Raw genomic sequence first — 19343 nt, 5'->3', positions numbered from 1 at the left:
GATATAAATGACAAAGATGGTGTATATGCACAAAGCCTCACCTCCCGATTTCAAGGACACGCACCGTCAAAGCATTAGTGCATTAAGATCTATTGAGCTTTGCTGAAATAAGCTACCATGACTTTATTTTGGCAAGCTACGACACAGGAATATGTGTGTGTGTGTGTTGTCTGGAGGAAGTTCTTCATTAGTCATCAGACACCACAATGCTTGTAGACAGAGGAAATGTCTTTTGTTATAAACCCTGATCAGATGACAAATTAGCTTCTCACATAGTCATAGTTGTGATTACAGTACGACTGTGGTGCTCGTAAAACTTCACTGTAAAGTTCACTGTATCATTAGTAACTGTGATTAAGAATGAGATGTTTTCCCCTCTAGGAGGGTAAGACAAATAAATAGGCCACGGTATTAATAATAAACACAGCAAAGTAATTTGTGGCTTGGTCAAACAGATTAGTGTTGATCACTGCGGTACACTGCCAGGACAGGCAGTGAACCTCAGCCGAGCCGAAATATCCACAAACTCCACAATCTAGTAAAATACACACATATGGAGAAAAGTACTGGGACACCCCTGTCCTAATACCTTAGTTAGGGGCTGTTATTTCATGGTGTGGTCTTTGTTAAGGGAAATCTTAATGTTACATCATACAATTTTAGACGATAGTTCTTCCAACAGTTTGTGTTTGGCCTTTTCCTGTTTCAATATGACAATGACCCTGTGCACAAAGCCAGCCCCATAAATAAATGGTTTTCCCAGTTTGGTGTGGAAGAACTTGACTGGCCCGCACAGAGCTCCAACCTCAACCCTACTGAATACCTTCGGGATGAACTACAACGGAGCCGGGCCCTCTCGTACAACATTAGTGTCTGACCTGACAAATGCTCTTTTGGATGAAAGGGCAAAAATTCCCAGATTAAATCTTGAAGAAAGCATTCCTACAAGAGTGGAAGCTGTTAAGGGGGGCCCGACTCCATATTAATGCCGATGGATTTGGAATGGGATGTCATAAACGTAATGTGTAGGTGTCAGTTCTTTTGTCCAAATAGTGTACATATACAAATTAAATTGATGGATTTTTTTCATTCATCGTTAATTTACAACATTTGGTTTAGGATATGTTTGTTACCTCCATCATCTCACACTTCCTCTTACACCTTAAATTATTATGCAGTATAGAATAATACAAAAACTGTATGAAATTGTGATTTTTACGCCCCTTATTTCTCTGACACACAATCAACAGTTCCTTCACATGCCTTGTTAAATAAAAACTGTTAAAACTAACCAACAGCTGTTTGTATCCATGTGTTTTCTCACATATATTGCTTGAAAGTGATGTATTCATGTGTTTGCCTGGCAACCCATTTGTATTCTTAACAGTAATAAATGATGACTGACGTCAAAGTGTACCATAAAAGGTCAAAGACAAGACTTCGGAAGAGCAAGCGAAGAAAGGCCAACCCTTATTTCTGGGTGCTGACAGAAATCAAAAGCGCTGCACGAAGCAAGTTCACCCAGAAGTAGAGGGAAAGATCTGAGTATAAGTCAGTAGTATTTTAGACTAAACACCTTCTTTTCTGGCCAGACAAAATGCCTAATGTTAAATATTGCACAGAGTTTGGTCTTAAGGCCGAAGAGCTTTCTCAATGCAACAAACAGAAGACTCCCATGTAAAAGAGACTGTGTCTCAATAAGGGTTTAATAAAAAAAAACAAAAAACACACTCATCACACTTTTTTATTTTTCCAAATATTACTTTTATTGTTCTTCTACACAGCCCTCTTTGAGGAAAGAAAGTCTTTCTCTCGACACTGCCATTGTCCTGTTTATTCTGTCAGAGTTCAATCTGTAATCTCTTTAATATTATTATTTATACTGGTGCTACACTGTGGAACAGCCTTCTATCAAATACCAAGTTGACGAAAACAAGAGGGACTTTTAGAGTTTTGGCACTATTTCTATGTAACTTCTTTTTATTTGTTATGAACATTTTTATCCTTTTTATCTCATCTCTCACCTTTCTCATCATGAGAGCTGCAGCCTGCCATCCCCGCGTGCCGATGTGCTTGTTGAAGGAGATGTTGAGATGTGTGGCCGACTCGTAATACTCAATCATGTCAAACAGAGCTGACGCACCCTGAGAAATACAGAGAAAGAGAAAAGGAGAAGTACATATTACCATTGTGGCATTTCAGATTAAAATCCAACAGTTTAAAACAAATCTCATAGTCGGTCACAGTGAAAAAACCCTAAAAGACACAAGATATAGTCTAAAGCAGCTGTAGCTGCCATGTTAACAATCCCCCAGGACAGGTAAGACCTGCTGAAGTGTTTCCATGAGGGCCACAGCTGGGAGTGATGAGACACCTGTCTGGGTAAGTGTCTACAAGTTGCAAATGAAAACATCTGTGAACATGCGAAAATGAACCGACTGAGTGTAACTGGCGATTATATCAATTTTCGACTGATCTGCAATTACTTTCTTGATTATTTGAATATCGAATCAATTGTTTTGCCTATATAATATCAGAAAATGAAATGAAAATGCGGTTATAATTTTTTCCAAAATCCAAAAGAGTTTTTTGTTTTCCTGTACGACGCAGAAAAGCTTCAAATCCTCACATTCGAGAAGCTGAAAACAGCAAATGTTTGGCGTTTTTGATTAAAACATGACTAAAGTGTGTTTGATTATCACAATAGTTGTTGTTAAATTAATTGTGGCAGCTCTAGATTATTCTCATTATAAATTAATCTGCAGATTATTTCCACATTTAACCAATAGTTTGTTCTACAAAATATAAGAAAATTGTGAGAAGAAACGCCCATCATGACAGACCAAGGAGACGCCTTTAAATATATATTTTTTTACCAATAGTCCAAACCCCAAAATATTCAGTTGAAATGGTGTAAAACAGACATTCATCAAAGGTTTTACAGTTTTGCTTGAAAAATTACTCAAAAGTTTAATCGAGTATAAAAAACAGTCGCTGATTCAAGCAGTCAAACAGGTAATCGGTTAATTGACTACTCATTTCAGCTTTATTCTAAAGACAATGTGAAGAATTCCATTTATTACAGGCTGAAAAGTTGTGTAAAATTATCAGTGTATTAAAATCATAGGGCATGAAGCCCTGTTTGGTGAGGAGCAGATGCAGGACTAAAGTGAAATGTCAGGTGATGCAGTGTGAGGCCAAAGTACACTCATACGACCGGAGTGTTTTAATCTCATTTTGGTTTTGGTAGTGCTGCAGGAGTGAAGTATGTGAATGTGTTGATGAAACTAGCTTTGGCTGGTTATTTTGCTTTTCCCCCACAATTTGCTTTCATTACATAATAAGTTATTAGCATATTCTTACATAAAAATTAGCTACTGGGTCTTTAGCTCTCATGTGTGGATTCTGTGCCCGTCATGTCTTTCACTTTGCAGCAATTAAAACAAACTTAAAATCACCAAAATCAACAGACTGGTGATGATTTTTTTGTTCCTGTGTAGCCAACTGGTGGATTTGACCCGGCGATTAAAATGGTAGTATGAGCGTATGATTTTATCTTCTACTGAGGCTGATTAGACGTAACAAAATCAGACAGGCTGTTGTGTTGAGTCTCATAACCTTTTCCCCTTTGTGTGTGTGTGTCTGTGTGTATACTTGGAGACATTACTGAGTATATACACAAGTGTGTTTATCTACAGGGTGGGGGAAGATGAGTCACATCCATTCCAATATAAGCCAGCCTGTGTTAATGCTCCACATGCATGCTCCTCCCCACACTTCTTAAAACAATTTTTTCTCCTTTCATCTTCCCAAAGCATTCCCAATAAGACGCCACTACTGCAGATATGAGGCTCCGCCAAATCAATTCATCTTCTGTATGTTCTCCCACTTTAAAGATCTTTTCTATCTCACCTTCCTCCATTCTCGCCTCCCCATGCAACACCTGACCATTTTTATCCTTTCAGGTGCTCATTTCCTCTGAGCCCAAGGCGAGACGCTTCGGTCTCAGGCCTAGATGCTGCTCTCTGGTGAGTCAGAAGTCACTGACTTATTCAGCTACTTCATTCACATTTCCGGGACAGTGTTACATGTTGGGTTAGGAAAAATGCAAACGTCACTCTGCATTTGTTTGGATTATGTGATGCTCTGGTGCGCATGTGCGTGAGTGTCTAAGCTGTGTGTGTGTGTATTTTCTAAAACAAAGATCTGTTATAAAAGTATATGTACAATATTGTCCATGAATGGAACAGTTTGCATTTAGCTTTGTTTATAAATAACTGCTGGATTCCACAGGACACTGCTGCATCACGTTGTAGCTGCGACGTGGTTTTGTTCCACCCTCAGCGCAACTTCATATCCCACTGGAAGCGTTTCAGGAGCGGAGCGTTTTTGTCTTTTGCCTGTCTGTGCTTCTACTACTGGGCACAGCTCCCTGTGACCTGTTTATATCCCATCCTCTACACGGCTTCCCAACATCAAGAAGCACAGTGTTTTTGCCTGCCTGATTTTGCTTACTTGCTCAGATTTTGTTGATTTACTAATTAGTCCTTGTGCTTCTACCATGGGTACATAGGCTACGTTGTTAAATATTTTCTTTTGTTGACTGTTTTAAGTGCGTTTATTGTCGATTTATATGATTTGTATAGTACACAGTTTTTTATTATGAAAAAAGACTGAATTCTCTATGCCGACTTCCTGCCCGGTTCATCTGCCCTGTGCAATTTTTGCCGGCTTCCGTCTAGAATGGCCGCAATCAGCTCTGGCAGGCACGTGGCAGCCGGAACACGATGCAGCCGTGCCCGATGGGATCCATCCTTAAGAGAACCTGCATGGCCTCTGTTCATGTGTACCAATATTTAATGACTTTATCCCTAATTTGAGAGCACTTGTGTTTTTCAGCACTGTGTGTTCAGTGAACAGTTCATGAGAGATTAAGGAAGACTGTGAATGCCCTCATATTATGGATATTATGGTTATGCAACAGTGTGGTCCGTTGCTTATTTTTGTTGGCTTCCTGAAATAATCCATTGTCATACTATGAAACCAAATCAGAGTTGCCATTGTCAGGTCACACTTCTCTTGATGTTGGGTACTATGTTTGACTGGTTGATGGTGAAGTAAACTTACACAATAAAATCTATCTAAAATCTGTTCCACTTTATGGATCGTGTTAAGAGAATATTCTCTGTCACAGACTTTATTTATTTTTTGATTTTTTAAACAATCACGGAAAAATCTGAAGGCTGTCAATCATTTTGACAGATTAAGGGTGATCTACCCTAATGTTTAGTAATTTGCATGCAACACTGTCAAATAATCACATGTAGACCACCTGTAGTGGACCCTTCTACGAAAATTAGTTCGGTGGTGCTGGCAAACTTGGAAGGAGAGTTAAGCCTAGTTCACACTACACGATTTTTAGCCCGATTTGCCGCTCGGTGAGCTTGGAAACTGTCAGGCTGTGATCGGGGGTAAATCAGAGGTTGATATGTGTGAACTACTCACCAATGTATCAAAACGGCTCCCCGACACATTTCTGACACATCACCGACGTCTGCCAGATATCTAGCATGCCAAATATCTGGAAGAGTCGGCCGACTCAACATCCACATCCTGCCAATGAGAGCAGGCAGCTACTTTTTCACTGCAAAACACTTTTTACTCACCTCCATCTCACTCTGTAGCTCAGACAATCCCTGCTATCTGCGTGTGCTAATCCATTCTTTCACCCATATTTTTTCTGTCTTTATAATAAAATACAACAGCTGTTTCGTGTGTAGGTTCGCCTCATTTCCCATTTCCCATTTCACGTGTGATTTCTTGACAAAACGTGGTTTGGAGACCATCGTCGGGTGACACAGTCACTGTCAGCATGTGTAGTGCGTGACCCCCTGTCACTGATCAGTCACGTCGTGTGAACGCCACAATGACTTCAAGACAGTTTGACGGATTTTTTTTTTATCAAAGTGGGGTAAACTCAGATTAAACATAAGAAAACACACACAAGGAGAAGGAGAACCTTCTACAGTTATTCAATCCCTCGTACTTTATAATAGAGCTTCTCACATGCTTCTGTGTTAAAATGAACCATGTGGAATTTTCAGGTTATTAGCCGTTTTTCACCAGTACACTCTGTTGAAGCCTAAGTAATACGCTGAAAGGATTTCCTTCCACATAAAACATTATTGCTTACATTCATATTTACTTGCTAGCAGTCTTTCTTGCCTTTGTTGATGAACTGCTACACATTTTTTGGCACATTAACGCCACAAACTGTCGATAAGTGAAATATGTGACGATAAATACCATGCGACGGTACAAATGTGTCCACAATTAGAGATTACGCAAAACCGTTTCCACTGCGGGAGCTGTCCCTTAGTATCTATGCTACACTACACTATGGATACCTGCCTTTACATGCACATGAAGGTTAATGACATCCCATTCTTAATCACTAGGGTTTAATATGGAGTTGGCTCACCCTTTTCACCTATAACAGCTTCAACTCATCTGGGAAGGCTTTCCACAAGGATAAGGAGTTTGTTCATGGGAATTTTTGACCATTCTTCTAGAAGCGCATTTGTAAGGTCAGGCACAGATGTTGGACGAGAAGGCCTGGATCGCAGTCTGTTCTAATTTATCCCATGTTTTATCCGGTTGGGTTCACAACTCTGTGCAGGCCAGTCAAGTTCTCCACACCAAACTTGCTGATCCATGTCTTTATGGACCTTGCTTTGTGAACTGGAGCGCAGTCATGTTGGAACAGGAAGGGGCCAACACGAAACGGTTTCCACAAAGTTGGGACTATGAAATTGTCCAAATTGTCTTGGTATTCTGAAGCATTAAAAGTTCCTTTAAACTGGAACTAAGGGGCCAAGCCCAAACCCTGAAAAACAACCCCACATAATAATCCCCCCTCTACCAAACTTTACACTTGCAGTCAGGCAAGTACCGTTCTCCTGGCAACCGCCAAACCCAGACTCGTCCATGGGATGGCCAGACAAAGAAGCGCGATTCGTCACTCCAGAGAACACGTCTCCACTGCTCTAGTGTCCAGCGGCGGTGTGCTTTACACCACTGCATCGGACACTTGGTGATGTAAGGCTTGGTTGCAGCTGCTTGACGATGGAAAACCATTCCATGAAGCTCTCAACGCAATGTTCTTGAGCTAATCCGAAGGCCACACAATGTTTAAAGGAGTATAGCTATTGACTGTGCAGAAAGTTGGCAACTTCTGCGCACTGTGCGCCTCAGCATGCGGTGACCCCGCTCTGTGACTTTCTGTGGCCTACCACTTCGTGGCTGAGTTTCTGTTGTTCCCAATCGCTTCCACTTTGTTATAATACCACTAACTGCTGACTGTGGAATATTTAGTAGTGAGGAAATGGACAAATGGACTTATTGCACAGGTGGCAACCGATCACGGTACATGCTTGAATTTACTTAGCTCCCTAGAGCAACCCATTCTTTCACAAATGTTTGTAGAAGCAGTCTGAATGCCTAGGTGCTTGATTTTACACACCTGTGGCCATGAAAGTGATTGGAACACCTGAATTCAATGATTCAGAGGGATGTCTAATACTTTTAGCAATATACTGTAGTGTATATATTCAGGTGAGGCCATGTAGCAAATCAGGGCGAGTTCCAATGTGCTATCCGCTGCCTCGCAAGGTAACGTTATTTGGGTAGCAGAAGCGCCAGTTGGCGCCTCTAAAGCCCCTTTTCCACTTCACAGTACCAGCTCGCCTCGCCTCGACTTTGTTTGGTTTTCCATTGTAGAAAAGTTATTAGTAGTATTTTTTTTCATATCACCTCCGTCGAGGTTCCAAGTGAGCTGAGGTGATACTAAAATATGACGTGAAAACACAGCAGACTGCTGATTGGTCAGAGAGAATCATCACTATTCACTGCATCATCATTACGCGCACCTGACAGAGGCCAGCAACAGAAAGTTTTATATTTAAGTTTTCATATGTAATTTCATCACTAAATCCACTTCTGAGAAGTTTGGAGGTGAGAACTCAACTGTGTAGATTTTGAATATTGACAGTTTTACGAAAAGTGAATAAAATGCGCTTGAAAGTTGAGGAGCTCCGCAAGTGGCGGCCTATGGGAGGAGCTCGCGAGGCTGGCCAGCCACCCGCCCGCTCACACAGCCCTCTGCTCCCACCGTCACACAGACCGCTGCAGCAACAACGGCAGAGGAAAACACAGCTGTAAGGTTTTCATACCGCTTATCTGTCTTTACATTCTGAGTAATGTTGAAACGTTTTAACTTAAATAAAGAGAAAGCTGTGTGGGTCGCTGGTGTGTGTGTCGCATTGAACATTACGTCAGCAGTTGTGTGTGGCGTCGCTTTGATGACCTGCTACATTGAGGAGTACTATCTCTGGGTACTATCTGCAATGGAAAACGGAGCACGGCCAAACCGAGTCGAGTAGAGTTGAGTCGAGGCGAGTTAAGCTGGTACTGGTAATGGAAAAGCACGATAAGTTTATTTGCCAACTACTGCAGAAGAAGAGATTGATGAGAAAACGAGGAGGAAGATAAACTGTAAATACAGAGCAGGAGTTGTTGTTTTTGTTTGTATGGATGTTCCAAATAATCAAATGTGATAAAGTATAGCGCGGCATGGTTTTTTAAAGCATCTCTTAATTGAATTTACAGAACAATTACTGTATCGTGATATACAATTATATATACTGTGATAGAAGATTTTAGCCATTCCCCTAAGTATAACGGTATAACAGAATAAACCATCTGCAGTTTTAAAGACACTAGTCCACCGTGCTGCTACAATTATCACAGCTGGAGATTAGGGCCTAGAACAATTTTGGGGTTAAAAGTTGAAAGTACTGACATGGCAGTGCCAGCAATAAACAAATGAGTAGCAATTTAAGTGACCCTTCCTACCCTAAAAGGATGTATCCTGAGTGAGTCTGGCTAAAAGCAGAGCTTGCGTCTGCGTGCGATACAGTACTGTACAGTATATTTAGATATCTGTGTGACAGGAAGTGGTCGGGGCCTGTGTCTCTCTGCTCCACACTGCAGCACTGTCTCTATCTGTGTATGTCAACAACCCAAACCCCCCTAATGGTGTTTACACAAGTGGACATCTGGAGTAATCAGAAAACCCATGACAAACACTCCACCTCCTAACAGTGTGTTAAGAGTGAAAAGAGGATCAGAGTGTGACTAAGGGCAGAAAGCAACAGTTAAGGGGGCGAACGATATGAGAAAGAGAGACAGGCATGAATTAAGGATGAAAGATGGAAGTATGCTATCTGCACTGGAAAAAATGAAGGCCGGAAATAAGACAGAGACAGATTTTAAAGGCAGGATCTTCTTACATCTTCATCCAAGTTGGTCTGCTCCAGGTCTATCACTTTAAACTGGACCCTCTTCAAAATCTCTTCCAGAGACTCACAAGCTTTGTAGTCCAGCTTCTCACCTAAAGACATACATGCATGTCTGGTCAATTAACCATTCTGCAGCAGCGCATTATATGTGCATGTTGCATGAAATAAAGTTGATAACGTTTTTAAAAATGTAACTCCCAATATGAAAAAGTCTTGGTATCTGTTGATTCCCACAAGTTATAGTGTTGACTATGACTGTCAGGCTGTTGTTTTGGTGCTTACCTTTTAGATCTAAGCATTCATTTCGCTGTGTCAGGTCCTTCAGTTCCTACAGAGACAAAAAGAAGCAGAATCAGTAGAGTTGAGTTTGTGCATTTGCCCTTTGCTTTCGCATGTACTTTCAAATCCCACAGGAGACAATTCAATAAATTAGTATTGTAGATAAAACAAAGATCTTGTTTAAACTGAGATAAACTGTGTTGGTGTGCCTTTGAGTTCTGGTATCATTGGTAAGTTTTAGTGGTCGACTGATATGGGTGTTTCAAAGGCCGATATTATAATTCACATAATACAGATATGAGGACAAAAAAAAAAAATCATGTATAATTCCATTATTCCATGCAAAATACACGGTTATCTCAGCCAGTAACGTGTTGCTTTGGATGAAATTTTTATTAATGAATGAAAGAGAAAAATACATTGGGTTATGATTCAGATTTCAGAACGTGACGGATGACGCAGTAAAAATGACGTATTCAGGACTTGATGCTGCTCAGCACCATTAAAGTGGGCTAACCCAGACCCATGGAAACGCAGCCTAAATGTGCCTTGACCATTCAAATGATAAGCTCATTTTATACGCCACTTTACTCTTTAAACCTGAGCATGTACAGCTGTCTCCCTGTGTAAGTTAAACTTGACCATGGCATCTGTCCTGTGATGTAGTTCAACCCCACAGCATCACAGATCAAAACGGTGGAAAGAAATTTTACCTCTTGCCCTGGTAAAACACCCAACCACCCACAGAAACACAAAAACAGAGCGCTGCCCTCGAAACTATGTACCAGCAAATCCCTCTCTCTAGTTGACTGCCCGGCCCATTCAGCATGAACCCCCTAACCTCTGCCCTCGCCCAAGGCCACACTGGCATCTGTCTGTGTCTGAACATACCAATGTTAGTTTAGAGCTTCATGCCCTACTGCATGACTCATCAGGCATCAAAACCATGATGAAGTTATTTTACAAATGCCACATCCAAAAAGCTGTATCATCGTACAAACAGCAGGACACACTGTGACACAAAATAAAGCACTGCAGGAGACACAAAGATAATTCAGCTGTGAAAGATGACTGAACCATTCACTTTGGGTAGCAAAATATTAAGTATAATCTCAGCATCTTTTGTAAAAAATGGTTTCATTCAAAATTCAGCAACCAAAAGCTGTTGTCGACAATGTAAACACAAGCAGAGACACATTTTGGGCAATTTAACAGCAAGACAATCTTCAACTACAATAAACTTGGGACACCTGTCAGTGAGAATGACTTTATCACTGTAAATACCTCTCTGACAGAGCTGCCAGAGCTCAAAATAGTGCATGACGCACAGTGTGCCTCTGCCCAAGTGGTGGTATGGATAGTGTGTGTTGTGGGTGGACTGCATTGGGCTACTGATTCCCTTTCTGATCTTGTTCATTAAATTCTGTGGTAACTTGTGCTATACTGTGCCTCTACATATAGTATTGTATATTATACGTTATATTTTTGCACTGTTCTCATTAGTGTGTTTTACCAGACCAACATGTATTATAGTCAAATGACCTTATGTAAAATGGATGTTCCAAAATGCACGGTGCATGAAAATGGGTCCTTCAGAGGACCTGATGACCAGGTTATACCTTACCTCCTTCATAAATGATATGGTCCGGCCAAAATGACACGCTCAGAGTGTCTTTTTCAACCATTAACAACAGATGATAACAACAAAATAATTTGGCATTTTGGGAAATTCTCTTATTCGCTTTCTTGTCGAGACTTTAGCTGAGAAGATTGATGCCACTCTGTCTGAGAAACTACAGCCGGTTAGCTTAGCTTAGGACAAAAACTGGAAAACAGAGGGAAAGCTAGTCTGGGTTTGTCTGATTGTACAATATCCATCTACTAGCACTTCTTAAGCTCATGACATGTTATATCATTTGTCTAAATCGTACAAGAACTGACGTGTAACAACTACAATCTGCCTGTACAGTACAGTTGGTTATGTCTTTGGACAGTCTTTGTGCAAAGCTGAGCTAACCGCTCTAGCTTAATATTTACTGTACAGCCACAAGCATGGTATTGATCCTCTCATCTAGCTCCCTTTCCCTAAATGTACAACACACTGCATCTTTTGATCTCCATAGCACACACTGTACAGACAGAAGTAATAGTGTTGAAGTTACCAAAAACAAGTCAGGACAGTGGTGTTTCCTCACACATCATCACACTGAGGTGTGGCTTACATAGAAAACAATAGGCGCAGTTTTTTCTGGGATAATAATATATTCAGGTTGCAGTGGCTGTTTCATGGGTTTAGATAAAGTGATTTGTAAAAACATCACCACCTGTAGAGAAATACCTAAATAGTGTCATGTGACACATCCAGATTTGATATGTAGACCAGAAATGCACAATGGATTATGTGATACGACGACTACAAATGATCCATCAGTTGTGTCCTCCAATTGTAGAAGGCTGCATTTCTCACCCAGATTTGGAAATGCCTTTGAAATAATTTAACAGTCTTTATCAGTTGACATATTTGGCCTACGTGGCCTTTGAATGGTCTTAATCTGTCTGTGCTTAAAGCTGGAGTGTGTGACTTTTACATATAACAACCATTACATTCAAGCCCTTGTCAAACAAGTTTACACACTGCTGATTAAGCCCATCACTGCCATGTAAACCTCTATTTCGAAGTATACCAAAAGATTTTAAATCTGGTGCCTGTGGCAACATTCCCATGCTGGCGAACCAGTAGTGATGCATTTACACCAACCAGCAAAGGCAGGTTTGCCAGAGCTGAAGGGGGGAGCAGCTGCTCCCAGTTGCTGCAGCCCCTTTATTACTATTCCTCGTTTTTGAACTTTTGTCTACTTTAGACTTTATGTCATGAATTTCCCCTTTGGTGATCAATAAAGCCTTATCTTGAAGTGTTTGCTGTTGATGTACATGTGACGTCTGCGGCAAAAGAATCCATCCTTCATTTTAAACAGATATATAGCATACCTTATAATAAAACTACCGTATTCCACATACACTCACTGGCCACTGGTTGCTGCTGCCCGTCTGAGTTTTTCATAAACTGCTGATCTACTGGGATTTTCATGCACAACCATCTCTAGGGTTTACAGAGAATGGTCCAAAAAAGAGAAAATATCCAGTGAGCGGCAGTTGTGTGGACAAAAATGCCTTGTTGATGTCAGAGGTCAGAGGAGAATGGGCAGACTGTTTAGAGATGACAGAAAGGCAAAAGTAACTCAAATAACCATTTTGAACATAGAATTTGGCGTAAACAACATGAAAGCTTGGATCCATCCTGCCTTGTATCAACAGTTCATGCTGATGATGTAATGGTGTGGAGGATATTTTCTTGGCACACTCTGGGCCCCTTAGTACCAACTGAGCATTGTTTAAACACAACAGCCTACCTGAGTATTGTTGCTGACCATATCCATCCCTTTATGACCACAGTGTACCCATCTTCTGATGGTTACTTCCAGCAGGATAATGCACCATGTTACAAAGCTGTAATAATCTCAAAGTGGTTTCTTGAACATGGCAATGAGTTCACTGTACTCCAGCTGCCTCCAGTCACCAGATCTCAATCCAATAGAGCCCCTTTGGGATGTGGTGGAAGGGGAGATTCGCATCATGGATGTGCAGCCGACAAATCTGCAGCAACTGCGTGATGCTATCATGTCAGTATGGACCAAAGTCTCTGAGGAATGTTTCCAACACCTTGTTGAAAGTATGCCACGAAGAATTAAGGCAGTACTGAAGGCAAAAGGGGAGTCCAACCCGGTACTAGCAAGATGTACCTTATAAAGTGGCCGGTGAGTGTATACTAAACTAGTCTAGAGCACATGTTTCTGCATATTCTAAAAAATTATGTGTGCACCCTCGCTGTGTGAGACACATTGCATACTTGGGAAACCACTTGTCCCTGGGGAAATTGCGGCAGCAGAAATGTGACACAAGGCTACGAAGTGTCCAGGTCTCAAGGCTCTTGTGGGAGTTACTGCAGAGCAGGAATTCAACATGCAGCTGCTAAATAGTGACCATTATGAACACATAGACACACAAACAACTGGCCAGAAATGTACCATAACCTGTGGGGCCCCTGGCACGTGTACAGGGCAGTTGGAATTAATAAAGAAAGCATTTAGACTGAAAAAGGAAAAAACAGTAAAAGGATAAGCTCCTCTTGCAAACTCCCCTCTCACTGGTCAGCCATTTGGTCTGACTGGCTTGTTTATGTGGCTGGTTACTGCAAGGATGACGAAGCAGAAATGAGAGGGGGCGGTAGTGGACTAAAGACTACTGAGCTAGGGAGGGATGGAGAGAGGCCAGACATTGCAAACATAAGCAATCACAAAAAAAGCAGAATATGATGGAGGGAAGGAGGGGAGATAATGGGACACCTCTGTGATGACCGGGTTAGTCATCTCCCAGTGGAAATGTACAGAGACTGTAAGACAAAATAAAGCCCACAGCAGCAGCTTACCACATAGATGTGCATTTCAACAAGCAGCAGAGATGTTAACCAAACTCCTTTCTCTCAGCTGACCAGGCGTGTGGGGATTTCTTAGCAGGGTCTCTCGAATCACAAATGTGTTTCCATGTGCTACTCATGTCATCACTCACACATGGAGACACACATGCACACATACATATGTGCAAGGCTCCAGTGGAGAGGCCCAGTTAAGGGTTTATGAGTGTGTGCTGCAGTGACTGTGCGACAGAACAAACAGGAGAAAGTGCTAATGCGTCCCTGCTGCAAAGGCTAGCACTGCCAACTCCTCCGTCCTGTCAATTCTACTAGAGGGGAACTGGTATGATGACATGACAAGAAACAGACACTCATATGTTTACATACACACAGTTTTATCAGATCATGATAAAACTCATGGCTGGGGCTGTTATTTCCCTAAACAGACCACCAGGTCTTTATTAGACATAAGGTCTCATTTCAACAGGCCATTATTTCATTTGACACATTCACATAAAATATGTTCCTTTTATTAGGCATTGCCATACTGCCAGCACTCATTTTAACTCTTGGGCAGTATACCTAGTAGTTCAGTCGAGTATCAGTCTATGCAAAAAACTGACAATTATACGGTCAGTTTTATTGTCACTCCCTCAGGCCACAAACGAACAAGAAACTAGAGAGTAGTATCAGGTTTCCAGTATCATTAAGACTGGGTGATAAGCGGACAGGAGTTTACATTTGCTTAAGCAGGAGGTCAAAAGGCCTCTTTGTTTCCGCTGCCCATATCGTCTCCCTTTTCTGCTCTCTGTGACAAAAATACATACCACATTCAGTAGAAACAACTCCCACAGAAGGAAAAATTTTAACATGTTAACAATCGCATCACAGATCAAACACGTGCACCAATTCACATACAAAGGCACGAGGTTGGCAGAAATATAAAACCAGCCCTGAAGCTTCCCCCGCTAGATTTGAAGAACTCCTTATGTAAAGGGATTATGGGACACATGACTGTGCTGGCTAACCCACAAGGGAAGGCAGAAAAAAAAAAAGACATGAAACACTTCTCTGCCTGTTGGGAGTAACAAGCACTCTTATTGAAATAGGAAAAAGGCCCACCTCTACTGGATCCTATCATAGCTCTTGTCTAGACTCATACATTGGTGCGCCCACAAACCACATTAACAGGCTTTTGAAGTGTTTTTTTGTTTTTTTACCACTAGAAGAAAAGGATAAGGATGTAATTCTTGGACCAAAATCTTGTTCAGCCTCACGAACAGGAACCTTCAAAATTACAAAGACCTTTCGGGTGGAGCTACCAGGACTTCCTAACTGTTCCCAGCCAGCTTGTCCAGTTCCTTGCACCACAGTGCAGCCCAGCGCTGCCACAACCGGACTAGTTCCTATTATTATATATGTTGCCTTATGAGGACGAAGTTATTTGTTCCCCAGCGGTTTTGAACTTGCACACCATCTACACTCCCAGGCTCTTGTCATGGCCTCGGCCGGCGCCCACCCCACGTGACTAACTCCATTCAGTGTTTTGCATGAATGTAAAGTACAATGTGTGATCCTCTGTGTGAAATTAGTCCCGACTAGAAGACGTTGCCCATTGTACTTCCTGGTTGCCCAGTCCAGTGTTTGGCGGTAGATTCCAGATTCCATCTTTTGATGATAAGACACATTCTTTCAATGGCTCACTGAACATTTAGACTATTATTTTATCAATATGGTAATGTGATGAGGCCAAATACAGATTATTATATGTCAAGACATCATTTTGACTATTGATTAATTTGCAGATGATTTTCTTGATTAATCGTTTAAACAATCTGTCTATAAAATGCCCGTCATTTTCTAAATCCCAAGTTGATGTCTTCAAATTGCTTGTCTTTGTGACCAGTCCAAAACCCATAGAATATATAATAAGACAAAGAAAATCACCAAATATTAATATCTGACAAGCTAGAACCAATGATTTTTTTGTAATTAAAAAAATTTTGGAATCTATTGACAATAATGTGTGTTCGCACATCATTACAAAAACACAAGTTCAACTTTCAGCTTCATCATGTGTTCCAAAATACACAATTTGCTTGTCTTTTGGGTGAGAAGCTGGTGAGGGATCACATCCTTGTGACTGTACTTGCGGTTTGCTGGGTTATCTGTAGGGTGAACTACGGGGTTAGCACCAACTTTTGGGCACATTATGCTCTCCTGATGAAGCTTTTGCCATAAAAAAGCAGCCGCTGGCAGCTTCATACTTCATGACAGCAGTGTTTGCGGTGACAAGGACTGTGTTACAGGGGAATTGGCCACATCAAATTGGAATGAAAAGGGGGTAAAACGCAGGAGCTCAGCTGGCTGGGGTTGTGATGACTTTCCACTCTGCCAAGGGATTTAAGAGGGGATTATGACGTTCTACTAGAGGTGGCAAATAACATAAGTAGCAATGGCACTTGTCATTCATCACTTATTCCTCATTGAGTGAATTAAAATGTGTAGCTAAAATTAATAAAGTCTAATGCAAATGTCCTGCAATAAACCGTACCTAATGTTCATGATCATTTTGGAGGCTGTAGTTTGTGGTTCTGTTTTACATTGTTTGTTATTTAGCCTACTGTCATTGTAAAAAAAAACAAAACAAAACAAAAAAACCGTAGCCTTCAAAATGACCATGAGGCTCAACACCTTTCTAAAACAGTTTCAACAAAAGGTTGGGTTTATGTCAGGACTTTTGTATTAGCCTGCATTAGTTTTAGCTAGATGTACCTAACAAAGTGGCAGCTGAGTGTATGATGTCAGTATTAGGTCAGCTGTAAGTGTCCGTGTGATGTGTCTGTTCATCTGTGTTTGTGTTAAGTTGAACCTCACCTGTATCTGTTTGAGCACTTTGGGTATGGGTTTACAGTTGAGTTTCTGACAGGCCTGTTTGTAGGAAGAGAGGATCTCCTCCACCGTCACATTCTGAGCTGCAAAACACAGAAAATGAAAAAGTCAGGTCAGGGTTGCTTTATTTCTTTGTTTCTTTCAGTCACTCTCTAGGGGGGAAACACACTTGCTGAAGCACACGCAGGAAAGAATCAGACTGAGTGAAAAAAAATTGATCATGTTTTTTCTCCACATGCTTTAATATTGTCCGATATCTATTGATAGTAGGGTTGGGTATCGTTTAAAATTTTACGATACCAGTACCAAGACCAGTACCCTTAAAGTGATATAGCAGTGTAGCCATAGTAGTGGATTGGTAGCCTATTATTATTTTTAGTTGTTGTTTTGGACAAGCAAGGTTATCCATTTAATTTTTTTCTTGCTTCAAATAACTGTTACATAAAAGTCTTGGGAAATTGTATCTGATCTGTCCTCAACTTAATTAGGTCATCCTCACGGGTAGTATTGGTCCATAAGGGGAAAGACTACAGAGCTTGCAATTTTGAATGGAGAGGGGAGGAGTGAAATAGTTTAGTAACCAAATACGTTGTAGGAAACAAATTTAAGTTAATTCTTTGACGTGTGTTGAAAGTAAACAATGGAAAATTATTTTGTTAACTTTCGATCTATAAACTGATTTGAAAGATCTCTGCTAGTGCTTTTTCCTTCAGTAGTGATTCGCAAACGTTCTCCAAAAACGACGAAGTATAACACGAGTAAGGAGTCTGTTTAAACAAGTCACTTAACTACACTAAAGACTCTAAAGCAGCAAACAGATAAAAAGAGAGGCTGCACGTCCTGCCAATCAAACCAACTACACCTGAAGCAGCTGCAGCCGGAGTGAGTAAAATCAGCTGATCGCTGCTGCGCCACAAATGCGATTAATTGAGGTGATGGAATGGTTACAAAATTATCAACTGAAGTACTGGTTTGACTAGAGACGTTTCAATTCTACTCGATACGGGCTGTCGATACCATAAAGGCATCGAGAAGCGATAACCATCCCTAATCTATGGTCTTTGTTTAATATATTTTTATTTCTGAATAATATAGCTGCAAAACGGACACTTGGCTACATTCATCAATGCTACTAATTAACAATGCAAAGAATTTGGTTTCCAATAGGGATGCACGATTTGGAGAAAAAGTCTATGTAGCGATTATTTTGGACAATATTAGAATATAATGGAACAAATGTTACTATGAGTCTACTTGCTAGATTATCAAGGAAAATGCAAAATGTGTATTGCTCAACTCAAACAAAAGTTAAATGAGCAACGAGCAACGAGCAGAAAAAAGGAGGTATTGTTCTTTGTAGCGTGTGTGCGGGTCAGCCACCACTGCCATCCCAGACTGGGCTACTGTAACTCCGGTCAGATGACTGCACAACATTCAAATCCACTGTTCTGGCTGAGAGACTCTGCTGAGAGATGAGGTGAGGCACTCAGGCAAAGAAAAAAAACATAATGACAGAAGTGAAGAAAAACAAATGGGGGAAAAAAACGCATATGTGCAGGAATTCAGAAAGATCATGACGTAAAATTAGATTAACACAAATAGTATGATGTTTATATGTATGTATACAGACAAATATATTTGTTATATTGCGTGCTGATCCAGACAGAAACTGCACCTATGATCCTGCTGTACTAACAGCACTGTACAAACACATGGGGCTGGTGTCTCTCTCTATGTGTGTGTGTGTGTGTGTGTGTGTGTGTGTGTGTGTGTGTGTGTGTGTGTGTGTGTGTGTGTGTCTGACTTTGTGCTGCAATCAGCATTTTGACTTCTCTCGCCAAGGTGAGAATCAGTCCGCTCCCCTTTTCAGTTGCCTCATCTCTTCTCATCGTTGTCTCCCACAGTTGCCCACCCATTTGTACAAGGCGGTGACAGAACAAATTGGACTAACCAGCATTACTAAAATATCTTCCCATTTAAATAAATTGTTTCAGCATTGCCCTGGAGGTGAACACCATGCATTGCACAGATTCTGACATGGCTCCCTGAAAGTAGTCACATTGAAACCTGCTAATAATGATGAGGTATGGGACGTTGCTGGCTTGGAGTGTAGCAGCACCAATAGCCAACAGATTTGGATGGATGGATCTGTACGTCTAAGCACAGGTCAGAATGAATAACCTGCCGGTGGGACAAAGAGCCAGTTGAAAAACTGCATTAAACAGCTATGCATGTCTGACCAACTGTTTTATTCACCATCCCAATGAAACGTACATACCTCAGGCCGAAAATAGTACAAGAGACTGAGTCTGAGGTAACGCTGTGTGTGTGTGTGTGTGTGT

General features: G+C 41.1%; 1 protein-coding gene across 3 annotated transcripts in view; it reads right to left on the bottom strand.

Annotated features, from left to right (window-relative positions):
- ppp1r37 (protein phosphatase 1, regulatory subunit 37) overlaps positions 1-19343 on the bottom strand; it is a 52320-nt gene that overhangs the window by 14949 nt on the left and 18028 nt on the right. For all 3 annotated transcript variants that reach the window (XM_038692347.1, XM_038692348.1, XM_038692349.1), the window contains exons 2-5: positions 16987-17084; positions 9642-9687; positions 9351-9451; positions 2025-2144 (exon numbers count right to left, since the gene is read on the bottom strand). In XM_038692347.1, coding sequence (XP_038548275.1) covers positions 2025-2144; positions 9351-9451; positions 9642-9687; positions 16987-17084 — 365 coding nt within the window. The remainder of the gene's footprint in view (positions 1-2024; positions 2145-9350; positions 9452-9641; positions 9688-16986; positions 17085-19343) is intronic.

The sequence above is a fragment of the Micropterus salmoides genome, unplaced genomic scaffold (assembly GCF_014851395.1).
Source record: "Micropterus salmoides isolate LMB-PRFRI ecotype aquatic unplaced genomic scaffold, ASM1485139v1 Ms_hic_scaffold_3, whole genome shotgun sequence".
NCBI lineage: Eukaryota > Metazoa > Chordata > Actinopteri > Centrarchiformes > Centrarchidae > Micropterus > Micropterus salmoides.
The sequence above is the reverse complement of the archived record's forward strand: the minus strand, read 5'-3'. Positions and strand labels throughout refer to the sequence as shown.